The following is a 16,635-nucleotide window of genomic DNA, read 5'->3' as shown; positions in this document are numbered from 1 at the left end:
CCGCATCATTGCTGAGACTGCCTATTTCCACCTCTAATATCGCCTGACTCCACCCCTGCCTCAACTCATCTACTGAAACCCTTATCTATGTCACCTCTAGACTTGACTATTCCAACGCACTCCTGGTTGAGCTCCCAAGTTCCACCCTCTGTAACTGTAAGGCCATCCAAAACTCTGCTGCCCATGTCCTAACTGGCACCAAATCCCATTCATCCATCATTCCACTTTGCTCACTGACCTACATTGGCTCCCGATTAAGCAACCCCTCGATTTTAAACTCTGATTCTTGTTTTCAAATCCCACCCCACCCCTCCCCATCTCTATAATCTTCTCCAGCCCTACAATCCTTATGCTGTGCTGTTTTAATTCTGACCTCTTGAGCATCCCCAGTTTTAATCACTCCACTGTTGGTGGCCATGCCTTCAAATGCCAAGGCCCTAAGCTCTGGACTTCCCTCCTTTAAATCTCTCCCCTTTGCTCCTTTAAAACACACCTTAGAAGCTACCTCTTTGCCCAAGCTTTTGGTCATCTGCCCTAATATTTCCTTTTGTGGCTCAGTGCCAAATTTGTTTTGTAACTCTACTGTGAACTGCCTTAGGATATTTTCCTACATTAAAGCACTATATAAGTTGTTGATTAAATTATTAGGACAGGTTGCATAAACTTGACTTGTAATCTCTTGAGTTTAGAAGACCGAGTGGTGATCTGATCGAGGTATTTAACATGTTACAATTCGATATGTAGACATGGAGATACTTGTTCCTGTGGTGGGTTAATCAAGGACAGGGGGACATTAATTTTAAGATTAGAGAAAATTCAGGAGTGAAATCTGGAAGCACTTTTCACAAAGGGTATTGGGAATCTGGATCTCTCTATGCCAAAATGTTGTGAATGCTGGGACAATTGGAGCTTTCAAAACTGTGTATATAGATATTTGTCAGCTAAGGGTATGAAGGGGTAAGGAGCAAGTAAATTGAATTGCGGTACAGATCAGCCATAATGTAACCGGGACGGAATGGATACTCTTGTTCCTAAGTACCTAAACCAGTTGGATTACACCTAAGCCATTGGCTTTCAAACTGGGGTCTGCGGAAACCTCCTGGGGTCCAAATGCAGGGCTGGACTTGCAGGTGGGCAAAGGTGCCATGGTCAACAGCAAGCGAGTGAAAGGCAGCCAGAGGCATGCTGTGTTCCACCGCCACCCACCCCCCCCCCCCCCCAAAAACTCTGCTTCTGGCCTTCTGCTCCTTTAGCGGGTGCCTTCCCCTAAGCTCCTGCCTGAAAGGGTAGTGGAGGCATGACCTTTTTTTTAAAAAAAAAACTTGGATATGCACTAGAGGTGTCACAACCTATAGGGCTACGGTCCAAAAGCTGGAGGGGCAGATTGGACTGGATGGTGCTTTTTTTGACTGGCAAGGGCACAATGGACTGACTGAATGTCTTCTATGCTTTATGTGCTCTGCGCTCCCTCGTCTCCTGCTGCCTCTGGGTTCCTGCCCCTCTCTGTCCTGCTGCTCTGTGTGTTCTTGCCAAGGATAGACAGCTGTGCAGTGAGAAACAGGCACACCCATCTCACTGTTATCAGTATATACCTGTTTTCTTAAAAGCATTATAAACAGACTCTTTACATACAGCATTTTTGTGGGGGTCCATGATTTCTAATCCATTTGAAAAGGGGTCCTTCAACCAAAAAAGTTTTAGAACCATTGACCGAAGCTGAAGAGCGATGACCACATCGCCCAGTACAGTGTGAGGGTGAGTGGATTCAAGCTTGCACCAAAAATATGAAGGCTGTGTTTGCTGACAACGCAGCCACTAGGTGGCACAGTACTTGCACATATGCAAATGGAGGCTCTTCAACTGGAACATCAGTATCTGTAATGTTCAGGCAGCTGCCAGGATTAAAGATGGCGCTGCTCAATTTATCACAGAAAATGCTTCTGGCTGGATCATTTGAGCAAACTAACCTTACATTAAGTTGGATGGAAGCCCAGTAATATGCTACTATGTAGTTATAGAATACTAACTGTAATCCTCTGATCCATTTAATATTCCAGGAATCCTATTAAATACAAAAAGAATTTTATGATTGAATTTCCATTGGAAGATAGTGAATTGTCACCCCCGTTGAAAAATCGGGCAGAGTATAAAATGTGCTGCCAATTTGTTATTGTGATTCGTTTATATGACTGACCAGAACTGATTTCACCCAAACGCAGCTCCTAGCTCCCTCCCCACTGGCAGCTCTCCCCTCTCGGCAACTTGCTGCCCCCCTTCAGCTGCTCGCTCCAGACCTCGCTGTTCTCCTTTTCCCCCCCCCCCCCCCCCCCCCCCCCCCGCCCCACCACTTCCCTAGCTGACTGATCCCCACTCTCCGATTGCTCGCTCCCCACACCACCACCCAGCCTCTAGCTCTAGGTTGCACCGCTTCCCTCCTCTCGCTCCTACGTTTGATCAGTCTCCACGCAGCGCCCGAAGAAGCAAAGTGGGCTGCAAGGGGCGACATAAGAGCATGTGACCAAGAGGAGGAAAGTGGCGTGGCCTAGAGCTGGGGGTGGGGAAGCGAGTGGCCAGAGAGCGGGGTGGCGCGAAGCGAGGAACAATCAGCGTGGGGGTGGGGGGGGAGCAGCGAGGTCTGGAGCGAGCGGTTGAGGGGAGGAAACGTCGAGGCCTGGAGCAAGTTGCCGAGTGGGGAGAGCTGCAGCCTCAAAGTCTCCCATTCAGCCGCTTCCTCCAGCCGAATGGTGGGGTGGGGGCTGGATATCCAATGACACTTTTCTGCGCATGTGCGAAGATGGACCAGGCGCAGATACATGATGACGTCCTCCCGCGCACGCGCCACTTAGTCCTGGCAAGGTGTAGCTGTGTGTGTGCACAGCTTGGCGCATGCTGATGATGTCAGCAGACTGCTGCATTGTCAGAAGTCATTTTGGAATATGAAAGAGGCTTCATTAAATTGCCTTTTGAAGAATTATGCTGTGCTTCATTCTAGTCCAAATAACTGGCAGCCTGTACCCAGGCAGCTGCCAATGCAGCTGTTAAACCATCCATTCATAGTTTCATGGCATTTCCAACTCCCATCTTTTGTCTTCTCAGGAGACATTGATTCCCACAAGACCTATGCAGTTATCATGCAATTCCCCACTGATACCCAAGAGTGAGCTTATCTTTTTCTGAATTATGGCAGAGTTCGGCTATATTTTAACCAATTCAGTTATGATAAAGGATTTATTGAGGTTACAGAGGCAGGTTGTACAACAGTCAATCCTTGCTTCTTGAAACTGTGGTTTTCTATCCAACAAGAGAGAGATCAGAGGTGTAATCTATATTGTTTGCTCTTTGCACAAAACAAAATAGGAAGCGCTTCTCAATCCTAACACTCTGTTTTTTGTTTTGAAGTGACGATAGGGACAAACAGGAGAACACATCTCCAGAGAAAGCTTTCAGAGAGCAGGATTTCTCAGGTATCTGAGCTGGGTATCTTTACAATTTTAATATGATGGGGAAACTCCTATCAGTGAAATTGAGTGATTTACTAACTGCATTAAACTGCTGGCTTTGGGAATTGAGGGAACAAAATGACATTGCTGAAGACTTTAAATGAGGGTATGGCAAATTGTGGCAATGGTTTTAAAAGACTAGACTAAGAGGGCAGTAATAGTGGCAGGGTGGGCAGATAAATTGCAGATGTAGCTGATTGTAGAATAATGTGAAGTAATAACATTCTGGAAGTAAGCAAAAAAAAACTTTAAATGGTAAGATTTCAAATGGACTAGAGGAGCAGAATGTCCTTGTGTTAAAGAAGTCAGTACCATTAAATAACAGTCAGAATCCTTGGTTTCGTATCTAGAGGCATAGATTTAAGAAGCAACAACATAATGTTAAACGTGTACAAGACCTTAGGCTGCAGTTGGAGTATTGTATATAGTTTTGGGCATCACACTGCAAGGAGGAGTACAAAGACAATGAGTAAGGTACATCATAGATTCATTGGGATGACAGCTGGAATTACAGGTTAGATAGAACAAAGAACAAAGAAAAGTACAGCACAGGAACAGGCCCTTCGGCCCTCAAAGCCTGCGCCAATCCAGATCCTCTATCTAAACATGTCGCCTATTTTCGAAGGGTCTGTATCTCTTTACTTCCTGCCCATTCATATATCTGTCTAGATACATCTTAAAAAAACGCTATCGTGCCCGCATCTACCACCTCCGCTGGCAACGCGTTCCAGGCACCCACCACCCTCTGCGTAAAGAACTTTCCACGCATATCCCCCCTAAACTTTTCCCCTTTCACTTTGAACTTGTGTCCCCTAGTAATTGAATCCCCCACTCTGGGGGAAAAAGCTTCTTGCTATCCACCCTGTCTATACCTCTCATGATTTTGTACACCTCAATCAGGTCCTCCCTCAACCTCCATCTTTCTAATGAAAATAATCCTAATCTACTCAACCTCTCTTCATAGCTAGCGCCCTCCATACCAGGCAACATCCTGGTGAACCTCCTCTGCACCCTCTCCAAAGCATCCACATCCTTTTGGTAATGTGGCGACCAGAACTGCACGCAGTATTCCAAATGTGGCCGAACCAAAGTCCTATACAACTGTAACATGACCTGCCAACTCTTGTACTCAATACCCCGTCCGATGAAGGAAAGCATGCATAGGAAGCATAGGAAGAGACTTGAGAAATTGTGGCTTTATAAATTTGGGACTCACTACAGATGATGAGTTTAAGGAATAGCCTAATCGAGGTATTTAAGATTATGATGAGATGAGTAGTGATGACTTATTTCTCATGGTTGGCAAGATGGTAACAAGAAAGATCAGATTAAGATAATCACAGCAGAACAAAAGGCCGATTACAAAATAGAATGTACAATCCTGTGACACAAGTCACTGTTAAAACAGAATTCATAAAATGGAATAGGTTATGTGAAAAAGAGGAATATGATGCATGAGCAAGAGAGCGGGATTATACCAGGTGACCCATGAGAAAAACGGCACAGACCTGATGGACTGAATGAGCTGTTTCTGTGAAGGGAAATTCTATGAAATCAGTTGGGGGAGTATGTGTGAAGTTTATAGATCAAGGATCCTGAGCAACAGTAACCAGGCACCAGGCCCTGGCTCAGCCATGAGCAATGCCATGGGAGAGGTAGTTTTAGAATTTTCCATTCTACCAGCTTTCAGGTAATTTTCTCTCACCTCCTAAAATACAGGATAGGACTGACAAAGGCTGTTCGGCCCAAGTTTGCCCACCAATTAAGGAAGACCCTATAATTCCATCTCTTTTCCCTGCTCCCCGACTATCCAACTTTCCTAATAATAGCATCCAACTATTCTTTAAATGATTCCAGGGTTTATGATCCCACTTTCTTAGCTAGAAGTCCACTCCATATGTTCATCAGTCTTTGTGAGGACGAACTTCCTGAAATAAGACCAAAGTTTGTCTTCATTAGTTTGCCTGTTGTCCTCTTATTGCAGTTTATTTTCTATCCTGTTGATGCCCTCTTAGAAGTTTGAGGTTAACCTGCAGTCACCTGAAAAGCCTATGTTTCTCCAGTCTTTAATAATGTGGCCCTCTGACAGTGGGGAGCAATCTGTGGCTCTTGTCTCTACCATGTCCAGGGCTTGACTGTCCCCCTCATGACCATAACTGAATAAGGTATTCAAGGTATGACATGAATAGAGCACTGTACAGTTCAGTATTTTGTCTGTATGCTTCAGCATTCTGTTTGCTTCGTGAATCCTCCACAGTCTGGTTCCCTTCCTAATATGGGACCAAGTAACCTGCCACTCACCTGGGCCTTAGAGGACGATAATTGAATGATAGATTCACATAGCACCTAAAGGGATAATTGGATCTCAGTCGATCAAAACTTCTGAGACAAGTATTTCCACAACAATCGCCCTTCAGCTGGGTAAAAAGATTAATTTGAAAGATGAATGACAATAGAGATGATGCTAGTTATAAGTTCAGCATTTGTATTTGCAGGTTTGTAACTGTTGATTTCTTTCAGAGTTGGAGGATGAAAGTTTGAAATACAGAGTCATCGACCAATTTCATCAAAAGTTTGGTCCTGCTGTAAGTTCAGTAGTTACAGTAATTTGCCTTTTTTCTCTCCCAAAACCCTTGGTATCACATTTGAATGTTTGTTTTGCCAGGTGGGAGTGGGTGGGCAGTACTGAGTGTTTCCATCTAGCTCTGGTAAGTTGATGGTGATGTGTCTTTTTTGATTATAATTAGAAGGATTTAAAACTAATTTTTACCTCTGTCCTGGAGCACTTGCTTATCTTGTAGTTCAGTCCCACTGAAGAACCATCAACCTTCTGGGTCTTGGCCAGATGGCCATTCCTTATTTATTTTCACCCTTAATAGTCATTATATGGGAGGCTGTTTTGACTTTGAATAATATCTGTCACTTGCCTCATGCTACCTGTACACTTTACACTTTCAAGTAGGAGTCACAGCTAGTGATTATGAGCAACAATCCTGGCTGCCTTTTTTCTTCCTCTCCTTAACCAGGAGAGGAAGAAATTCCATCTTTGCTCTGGCTGAGATTAGCTGATTAAGCACAGATCAAGGGTCAGCTGTTAACACTCAGCATTTGACCAGTTTCAGACAGGATAAGACTTTCGGTCCATCTGTCCCACGTGCCCACAGTATCCTGTTTAGCATTTCTATTAACCTGGAATTCCATTCATTGACGAGCCTATCTGGTTCTTTCTTGAAACCTGTTAAGGTTTTTTGTTTCAGCACCCGTGTCGGTAATCTGTTCAATATGCTTGTCACCCCCTTTTAGTGAAAGAAAAGGTTGCTCCTGCATTTCCTATTTTCTCTTCTCCTTAATTTGTAAATATAGGGGAGATGGTGGCTTGGTGGTAAAGTCACTGAACCAGTAATCCAGAGACCCAGGCTTATACCCTGGGAACATCTGTTCAAAACCCACCATAGCAGCTGGTGGAATTGAAATTCAATTAATTAATAAAAAATCTGGAATTAGAAAGCTAGTCTGGAGGCAGGTTCAATTGAAGCATTCAACAGGGTGTTAGACAGTTATATAAAAAGGAAGAATGTTCAGGATTGTGGGGAGAAAACGGGAATGGAACTCTTTCGGAGAGCCAGTGTGGACACGATGGGCTGAATGGCCTCCTGCACCATAACAGTTCTGTGATTCTGTAATTGTGACCATGAAACCGTGGTCAATTGTAGTAAAAACCCATCTGATTCACTAATGTCCTTTAGGGGAGAAAATCTGCTGTCCTTGCCTGGTCTTGCCTACATGTGACTCCAGACTCTCAGCAATGTGATTGACTCTTAACTGCCTTCTGAAATGGCCTAGCAAGCCATTTAGTTGTCCAGAGCAATTAGGGATGGGCAACAAATGCTGGCCTTGCCAGCGACTCCCACATCTCATGAATTTAAATAAAAAATCTTTGTGCTTAAATTCTGCAGAAAAGCTTACTTGGATCCAGTTTGTCCAATCCTTACATAATTTAATACTGTTGTCATATCCCCTCTGTCTTCCCCTTTCAAGTAATACAAGACTGAGCAGTCAATCTTTCCTTCAGTTAACTTCTGGGATCAGTTATGTTGCCCTCTGTGCTCATGTATTCATGGAATGTTCAGTACTATATCTTAATTGTTGTTGGCAGTCGAATGATTATTGGGAGGTTGTTTGATCGGAGGGCATCACAGCTGAACATGATCCTGCCACTAGTGGTTGTACCATCTGTCAGTTTACAAGGCAAATGCCACTTCTTATGGGCAGATTGAGCAGACTCTATTCCCTACAGCTGCCCATTTCCCAGGCTAAATGTGATACTGAGACTCGCACAAGATGTTCACTTGGAAGGGATGCCTAGTGCCTTTTATCCACTCCAATAATGGAAGGTGGGGAAAATAGGAAGGACATTTTATAATTTTTTTTTAAAGGTATGTAATTGCTATGCAGGTGTATGAAACTGACCACTTATGCCATCAAAAGCTACTTTGCTGTTCAAAATTACCCATGGTTACTGCTTAAACTTTCAAGTAAAAGAACTGAAGGTTAGTTGATAACTAGAAGCTGTCTTTCCAGTTGGGGAAATAGTTTTTTTTAAAATTCATTTTCAGGCTAACCACTGAAGCACTACGTGGACTTGTGCATGAAATCATAACTTGAACTTGCTGGACTACTGTCAGATACATTGATAATTGCACAATTTGTGAATCTGAGATAGAAGTGATGCATCCCTGAGTGTATGATGATGCTTGCTGCTCCAGGGTGTTAAAGAAAAATGTCCTTTTTTGGGAGAAGATTTGGATGATGCCATACTTCAGAATGCTGGAAATGTAAGCCAGGCATGGCAGAGGGTAGTTAAGTGTTTCAAGTGGGGGGGGGGGGGGGGTGGGTGGGGGAGAGAAAGTAACAATTACAATCCAGGCTACAGATTTTCCTTTTTTCCACATCTTTCAAACACAAACAGTAGGGGTGAAGCCTAGCTTGCTGAGCTCTGGTGATAGTGTGCTGAGCACCTACTAATTTGGATGGGAGGGTCCCATATGTGGTTGTTTCTTCCCATGTTACCTCCCATGTCTTAGCACTTGCATCCAGTTGATCTTTCCTCAGGTACGAGTTTCCTTGTTTCTCATGTCACATCTGTCTTCACCAAAAGTCGGGTTGATTTTCTGCTCAAACTGTCAGCTCGAGCCAAAAAAATTATACTGACCTGACCTACAAGCTCTGCTCACATTAATCGCACTCCAAATACAAGTAAGGCATGCAGGACATGTTCAAACCTTGCCATTAAGCTGACTATTGACATGTTTTGTTAGTTATTTTAACTCTGTAATGTCCACTCTCATTTCCTATCTTTCTCTCATGCTCCTTCTCTGTCTCTCCCTCTCCCACTGCCCATCTAGGATTGCCCAATCTACTTACTTCAATCTTCTGCCATTTTTGCACATTTAGCCCTTGTTAAATTGTCAGTAGCCTTGGTTTGGATGGTCGTATTAAATTGAATGATGCTTGGGTCACTGTCTCTGTCCCTCATTTTGGGGTCTGATACTGCATTAGGGTTACTGCTTAAAAACTAGATCAGGTTTGGGATGGGCAATAAATGCTGGCCTGGCCAGCGTCGCCCACATCCCATGAATGAATTTTTTAAAAAAGGTAATCGTCTACCCCATGTCTTCTTGCTAACGTCTTAAATTAGTCACTAACTCTCAAAGTGCTTCACAAAGTGAGGATATGTAAGATGGTATAAAAGTGCGAGTTCTCCCTTTCATCCAAGCTATGGTCCATGAAAATTTGAAACAAGCCCATCTTTTCTTGCTAGTTCCCCTACATAGGATTCATTCAGTCTTTTCCCCATTTGCACCATTTTCATTCAGCAGCCTTCATTTTCAGACATTCCTTCTGGGAAGGACATTTAAGAAACTACACACCAAACAATGCCAGTGGCTGGGAAAGTCAACTCAGCCCTTAATGTTTTCTGTCTACGGCTTGCAGTGCACCCCTAAACGGAGAATGTCTTGAAGAGTCAGAGGACAATCCTCCCACCCACTTCATGTTGCATAATGGGTGTGATGAATAAAGGTTAGTGAGCTACAAGAACAAATAACCATGTGGGAATGATGCAGTGGCAATAACAAAAAGGTGGCTTAAAAATGGTGAGGACTAAGTGCTTAATATTCAAAGATGCAAAGTGTTGTGAAAAGATAGGGAAGGAGAAAAGGTGGAGTGGCAGTACTGATTTGGGAGGACATTGTAATGTTGGAAAGGGAGGATGCCCTTGAGGAGGCAAAGACAGAATCAATTTAATTAGAGTTGAGAAGTAAAAAGGGGTATTCTGTAGGCTTTGAAATGGTATGTGAGAGAGAGAGAAACCGAGGAGCAAATCTGCAGGGATATAAGATGTGCAAGAACTATTGAGTGGTAATAGTGGGGGACTTCAGTTATCCAAATATCGCTCCTGGATCTGGTGCTGGGCAATGAGATGAGCCAAGTGTCTGTGGGGGAACACTCAGTTAAGAGTCATCATTGTATTATAAGGTTTAGATTAATAATGAAGATCTGAAGTATGGCTTCTGAATTGGAAGAGAGCTGACTTCAGTGGGATGAGAGGGGATTTGGCCAGGGTAAAATGGAACCGAAGATTGACGGGAAAAACTTTAATAGAACAATGGGTGATCTTTAAGGAGGAGATGTTTCAGGTACAGGCTAGGTACATTCCGACAAGGGCTAAAGGTAAGGGAACCAAAGCCAGGGCTCCTTAGAGAATATGGTAAAACAACAAAGAGGGTATATGATGCATGTCAGGTGAATTCTTCAAGCAAGAACCAGGCCAAACAATAATTTGAGGGGGAAAGTGAAGGAGAAAATTAGACTGGCAAAGAGAGAATATGAGAATATATTGGCTATTAACCTAAAAATCTTCTGTCAACACGTAAAGAGTAAGCAAATAGTAAGAGGTGGAGTGGGGCCTATTAGGGACCTAGATGGTGATGTATGTTTAAAGGTACAGGGTAAGGCTAGAATACTTAATGAGTACATTGTGTCAGTGGTTAATAAGGAAAAGGATGCAGACAAAATATCAGTAGACGTGGAGATGGTCGAGGTAATGGATGAGGTGAAAATTGATAGGAAGAATATACAAGAAACACTGGCTGAGTGGATAAGTTGCCTGGCTACAACACAGGTGCTGAAGGAAGTGGGAGTGGAGATGGCAAAAGGGCTTGCCATAACCTTCCAGTCTTCCCTAGATACAGGGAAGAAGCCAGAGGAGCGATGAGTGGCAAATGTGATGCCCTTATTCGAGAAAGTGTGTAAAGAAATTCCCAGTAACTAAACAATAATGGAAAAAAAATCAACAGGCATTTGGAGATGTTTAAGTTAATTAAGGAGAGCCAGCATGGATTTGTAAAAGCAGATTGTGCTTGACTAAACTAATTGAATTTTTGATGAAGCAACAGAGAAGGTTGATGAAGGGGAGGCAGTGGTTGTTGTTTATATGGATTTTAAGGAAGTGTTTGATAAAGTACCACATAAAAGGCTGGTCGACAAATTTGAGGCTCATGGAATAGGAGAGTCAGGGTCCAACTGGATAAAAAATTGGTTTAAAAACAGAAATCCAGTGAGTCATAGTAAATGTTGTTTTTCAAACTGGAGGATAGTAGACAGTGATATTCCCCAGTGTTCAGTGCTAGGACCACTTTTTTTAAAAATTTATATAAATGACTTGGATCTTGGAATACAGAGTAAAATTTCAAAATTTGACCATGATACCAAACTTGAAGATGTGGCAGTGAGGTTGCTATCAGTGGACTGCAACAGGACATAGGCTAGCAGAATGGGCAGACAAGTGGCAGATGGATTTTCATACAGACAATTGTGAGGTGATGCATTTTGGCAGAAGGAAAAGGAGAGGCCAATGTAGACTTAATGCTGTAGTTCCAAAGAGCGTGCCGGAATAGAGGGACTTGGCTTCATGTGCATACATCTTTGAAGGCAGCAGGACATATTGAGAGATTAGTTAGTCAAGGATATGGGATCTTGGGCTTCATAAATAGAGCTATTGAGTACAAAAGCAGGGAAGTTATGCTGAACCTGTATAAAGCTCTGGTTAGGCCCCAACTAGAGTATTGCATCCAGTTCTGGTCACTGCACTTAAGGAAGGCTGTGAAGATCCTTGAGAGGGTACAGAGGAGATTACCAGAACGATTCCAGGGATGGAGGATTTTAGTTACAAAGTTAGGTTGGAAAAGCTGGCGTTGATCTCCTTTGGTCAAAGGAGGTAGAGGGGAGATGTGATAGAAGTGTACAAGATTATGACTGATTTTGGAAAAGGTAGACAAAAGCTGTTCCCATTGGCTGATTGCATAAGGACTAGGGACACAGGTTTAAGGTTTTGGGCAAAAGAGACTGAGGATGTAAGGAAGAATGTTTTTACGCAGTGAGTGTTAATGACTGGAACTCGCTGCCTACGAGTGTGGTGGAAGTGGAGACGGAGAATGATTTCAGAAGGAAATTGGATGAGCACTTGAGTGAAATAAACCTGGGCTTTGGAGATAGATGAGAGAATGAGCGTTTATCCCTACACACTCTCTTTCCCAAATGGGCACGGAACTCACTGGATTGCTCTACAGAGAGCCAGCATGGAATCGATGGGCCAAATGGTCTCCTGTGCCGTAATATCTCTGACTTTGAGAGGTCACTGAGAACAGAGGTGATAGGTGAGGGGAATAGAACATGTAGTAGAGTTTTGGCTAAGTTGGGAGTTTATAGAAGGTTGAGGATATAGGTTGACCGACTTTTGAAGTAGCTTGGAGGTTGCAACGGCATCTATACAGGAATAGGAGGAGGCCCCTCGAGCCTGTTCCACCATTCAATTAAGTCATGGCTGATCTGTATCTTAACTGCATTTTCCCAACTTATTCCATGCCCTGCAATACCCTTGCCCAACAAAAAAAATACTGTTTTCAATCTTACCCCCTAAATTGACCCAGCATCCAAAGCCTTTTAGGAGATTTCCACTACATTTGTGAGGGTGGAAAAATGCTTCCAGATTTCATTTCTGAATGGCCTAGTTCTAATTTTAAAATTATGCTCACTTGTTCTGATTTCTCTCACCAGAGGGAATAGTTTCTCTGTACTTAACATGTTGAATCCCTTCAGTATTTTAAGCACCTCAATCAAATCACCACTCAGTCAGCCTTCTAAATTAAAGAGATTACAAGTGAAGTTTATCCGCACAATTTATCCCTTTGTATCATTATGGTGGTTGTTTTATACTCTTCCAAAGCTAATATTTCTTTCTTGAGGATTGGCGCCCAAATTGAATACAGTACTTCTGATGGGGTCTGACCAAGGCTGTGTACAAATGAAGCCTCACTTTTGAATTCCAACCCCTTTGAAACAAAGGATAATATTTCATTAGCTTTGTGAGTACATTTTGTACCTATTATCTTTCAGTGAATTGTACATATGGACAAAAAAAAAGAAAAATCCCATCTGTCTTCCTGTGAACCAAAGTGGAATACCTCACAATGAGCTGCATCCACTGTAGGTTGGCAGATTGAGTGAGCAAATGTCCCTTTTTAGCAGTGGCATAGTGGAATGTCACTGGACTAGTAATCCAGAGGCCCAGCTAGTGCTCGGGAACATGGGTTCGAATCCCACCAAGGCAGATGATGAAATTTGATTTCAATTAATAAATCTGGAATTAAAAAATGGAATAAGAATGGTGACTAATGTCCTTTAGGAAGGAATACTGCCATCCTTACCTGGTCTGGCCTATGTGTGACTCCAGACCCATGAAATATGGTTCACTCTTAAATGTCTTCTGAAATGGCCTCGCAAGCCACTCAGTTCAAGGCAATTAGGGATGGGCAATAAATGCTGGCCACATCCCACGAACAAAAAATGTCATTAATATGAATGAAAAGCTGAGGCCCCAGTGCAGTTCCTAAGGAACATCACTTGTCACATTCCATCAATCAGAGAGTGAATGTTCATTCCTACACTCTGTCTCTTAGTTCCCAGGCAATTATTGACCTGTGCCGCCTTGTTAGCTCCATGAATTTAGTGGCTGAAGACACCAGTAATGAGAGACTGACAGCAGAAGACTGTCTTTAAGGAGAGTGAGACTGCTCCATTTCCAGGGTGCTGTGATCCAATTTAATTGCTGCCTTCATCTTGTTTTCTACCCTTGAGAAGAACTTCCGGACACACATCAGCTCCATCGCCAAGACCACCTACTTTCACATCAGTAACATCCCTTGTCTCCTCTCCATCTCACCTTAATTGCTGCTGAAACCCTCATTCATTGCCTTTGTTATCTCTGGATTTAATTTATTCCCATGCTCTTCTAGTCGGCCTCGCACCTTGCATCCTCTGTAAACTTGAGCTCATCAAAAATCTGCTGCCTGTGTGCTAACTCAACCTAAGTCCTGTTCACCCATCACCTCTGTGCTTGCTGACCTACATTAGGTCCTTAGTCCACACCTCGATTTAAAAAAAAAATTCTCCTCCTTGTTTTCAACTCCTCCATGATCTCTCTAACCACCTACACCCCTCTGACATCTCTGCACTCCCCAATTCTGACTTCTTGCGCATTTCCTACTTTTGCTCCACCATTGGCAGCCATGCCTTTAGTTGCCTAGGTGCCACGCTCTGGAATTCCCTCCATAAATCTCTCCGCCTCTCTTGACTCCTTTAAGACACTTCTTAAAACCTACCTCACTTGTCCTAAAAATCCCCTTATGTGGCTCGGTGTCAAAGTTTGTTTGATAACACTCCAGTGACGTCCCTTGGCTGTTTTTACTATGTTAGAGGTGCTATATAAGTGCAAGTCATTGTAACATGCTTTAACAGCAATATCTAATTCTGCCAGCAGGGAGGCTGCCAAGCCACTTATGAGTCTGGGCTGTGTTTTTACATTTACTTTGTGTTCTCAACTTCATTACACCTTTCATGTCAGGTATTTGTGAAGTCTGGATCATAAGCTAAACACTCAACATTGTCATTGAGAACAGAATTGATTTGGAGGAATTATTTTAAAGAATACTACTGCATATAACTAGATCCTGGTCCTGTTGTGATAGTGCTAAGTGTATATTAAATAATTTCCTCTCATGGGTCAAGAGGGGACTGTTGGTGAGTGATCCACCCTGCCTATGAGCTGTCAGATGCAGGAGGCTTTGGTAGAGGACTGGAGGGGTCTTAAATCACATCTTGCATGTGTCTCTCACCCGCTCCTGGGCTTGTGGATGGGCACAGAATAGCATTCTGAATGCAACTCCAAATAAATCTGTCTGAAGAAAGATGGGCATAACTGAGAATACAAAGAGGAAACAAGTTGGTTCAGTTTATAAAGAATCGTATCTTTTGTCTGATTTCTTGTAGATCTTCCATATTAAACAGCAGAGTGTGATAGGAGTAGCAGTGGAAGGTATTGATATCTGCCGCTTTGGGAAGCTGTGCTGGATGCAGGTACTGTTTCGGCCCTGAGTCAGTGCTTGGGTAGTCATTGAAGTCCAAAATATTATTGTTTAATAAATATATCAAAAATAGAAGATAAAGATTAAGACCTTATCCTCAAGTATCTGTCTGAAAAGAACCATGTTATCTAGAATTTTTCAAAACCTTTTAACAGAAGCAGCAATTGCATCATATTTGTTGTATTTCAAAGTAAAATACCGACATGTCATCTCCCAGCACCATACCACCCCCTCCATGCTGTGTACTGAAAGGAATGAGCAGCATGTAAGTGCTGCTGGTAAGGCTGGCTGAAGGCACGTTTTGAGTGCTGAGGCTTGAAGCATGCAGTCCAGTAAAGTACCACTCTATTTTATATCTCAATTGACTTTTTTTTTTAAAGACTTTATATACACAGGAGTTTCGTTTTCAGACTCGAGGGCAAAGCTACTGCAGGGGCTCATTGAAGTGCAGTTAATACATAATACAGCCCAGGTACCATTGTGCCATTTCTATCTTGATAACAGCATACAGCATATTTTCCTAGCCGCTCTGCTGATGTGGCCGAGGTTGAGCAGGGATCGGAGTTTGGCACCAAGCAGTAATATTCTAACAGGTTGTGCCGCCCTCGGTGAGTACTTTATTAACTTTGAACTTCTCCTCTTGAAGCAGTTGGTTTTGGACCCCTGTCCAGTTCCTTACTGGCTGTAGCTTTTACCCCATGTTACCACCTTCTAAGTAATACTTCACTTTTTTCTAGATTGCAACAAAGGATCAAATTTACCTGTTTGATATTTTCCTCCTGGAGCAGTGGCATTTAAGAATGGACTGAAAATGGTTTTGGAGGACTCTAATATACTGAAAGTAAGTTTAGTTGCCGCAGCTGCTGTGGTCTCCACGGCATGGAGTTAAATTCATTTGCCACTGCCATGGGATACACTTGCTACACAGCATTTTTGAGCTTGGAGAACACGCAAATGATCTGTTCTCTGCCAGTCCTAAATGGCTGTGAGGTGGACAGTCCACACATTCTGGAAAAACATATAATGTTCCATCACTCAGCATATTGCCTTACCAACAGTATGACCATTTTGGGAGATGGCTTTGGGAGAATCAGGATCTGCAACCTAACTCCAAAAATTTCAGTTTCACTGTTGCATCACTGGTAATAGGCTAGGCAGGAATCCCATCTAATTTCTTTTTCCCATTCCTAGCCCAGAACACTCTAGTCAATCATAGTATCTCGACTGCTGTTCATGTAGTGTGGAACCTGAGTGCTCCTTGGTTTGTATACCTTCATTAATGACTGAATATTTCCTATACCATAATATTGCCCATCTTCACCCCTACCTCATCCCTGCTTCTGCCTAAAACTTGCTATAACTCTGCAGTGTGTACCAGTTCTCACTCACCTATCACTCCTGTCCTTGTTAAAGCATATTGGCCCCCAGTCCCTCAACATCACCCCTGTATTTAAATTGCTTCATGACCTCACCACTTCCTATCTCTTAAATCTCCTCCATCTCTACAACAACACCCAATTTCATCTTTCCTCTTGGCTTTTATGCAGCTCCCTCTCCCTTCATCCACCATTGCTTGTCACCTTCAGCTGTGTAGGCACCATGTTCTGGAATTTTCTGCCTAAACTTCTTTGCCTTTCACCCCACCCCAACTA

The 16,635-nt window shown here is 43.0% G+C and overlaps 1 protein-coding gene across 1 annotated transcript in view; it reads left to right on the top strand.

The window, feature by feature from the left end:
- The window catches only part of exd1 (exonuclease 3'-5' domain containing 1), a 93,533-nt gene that overhangs the window by 5,180 nt on the left and 71,718 nt on the right, over positions 1-16,635 (top strand). Inside the window, 5 exon segments of the mRNA XM_068039701.1 lie at positions 3,400-3,464; positions 6,021-6,085; positions 14,889-14,975; positions 15,721-15,760; positions 15,763-15,824. Of these exon segments, the coding sequence (XP_067895802.1) occupies positions 3,400-3,464; positions 6,021-6,085; positions 14,889-14,975; positions 15,721-15,760; positions 15,763-15,824 (319 nt within the window).

Source organism: Heterodontus francisci, chromosome 9, assembly GCF_036365525.1.
Source record: "Heterodontus francisci isolate sHetFra1 chromosome 9, sHetFra1.hap1, whole genome shotgun sequence".
NCBI classification, from domain to species: Eukaryota; Metazoa; Chordata; class Chondrichthyes; order Heterodontiformes; family Heterodontidae; genus Heterodontus; species Heterodontus francisci.
Note: the sequence above shows the minus strand (reverse complement) of the source record. Positions and strands in the feature narration are given on the sequence as shown.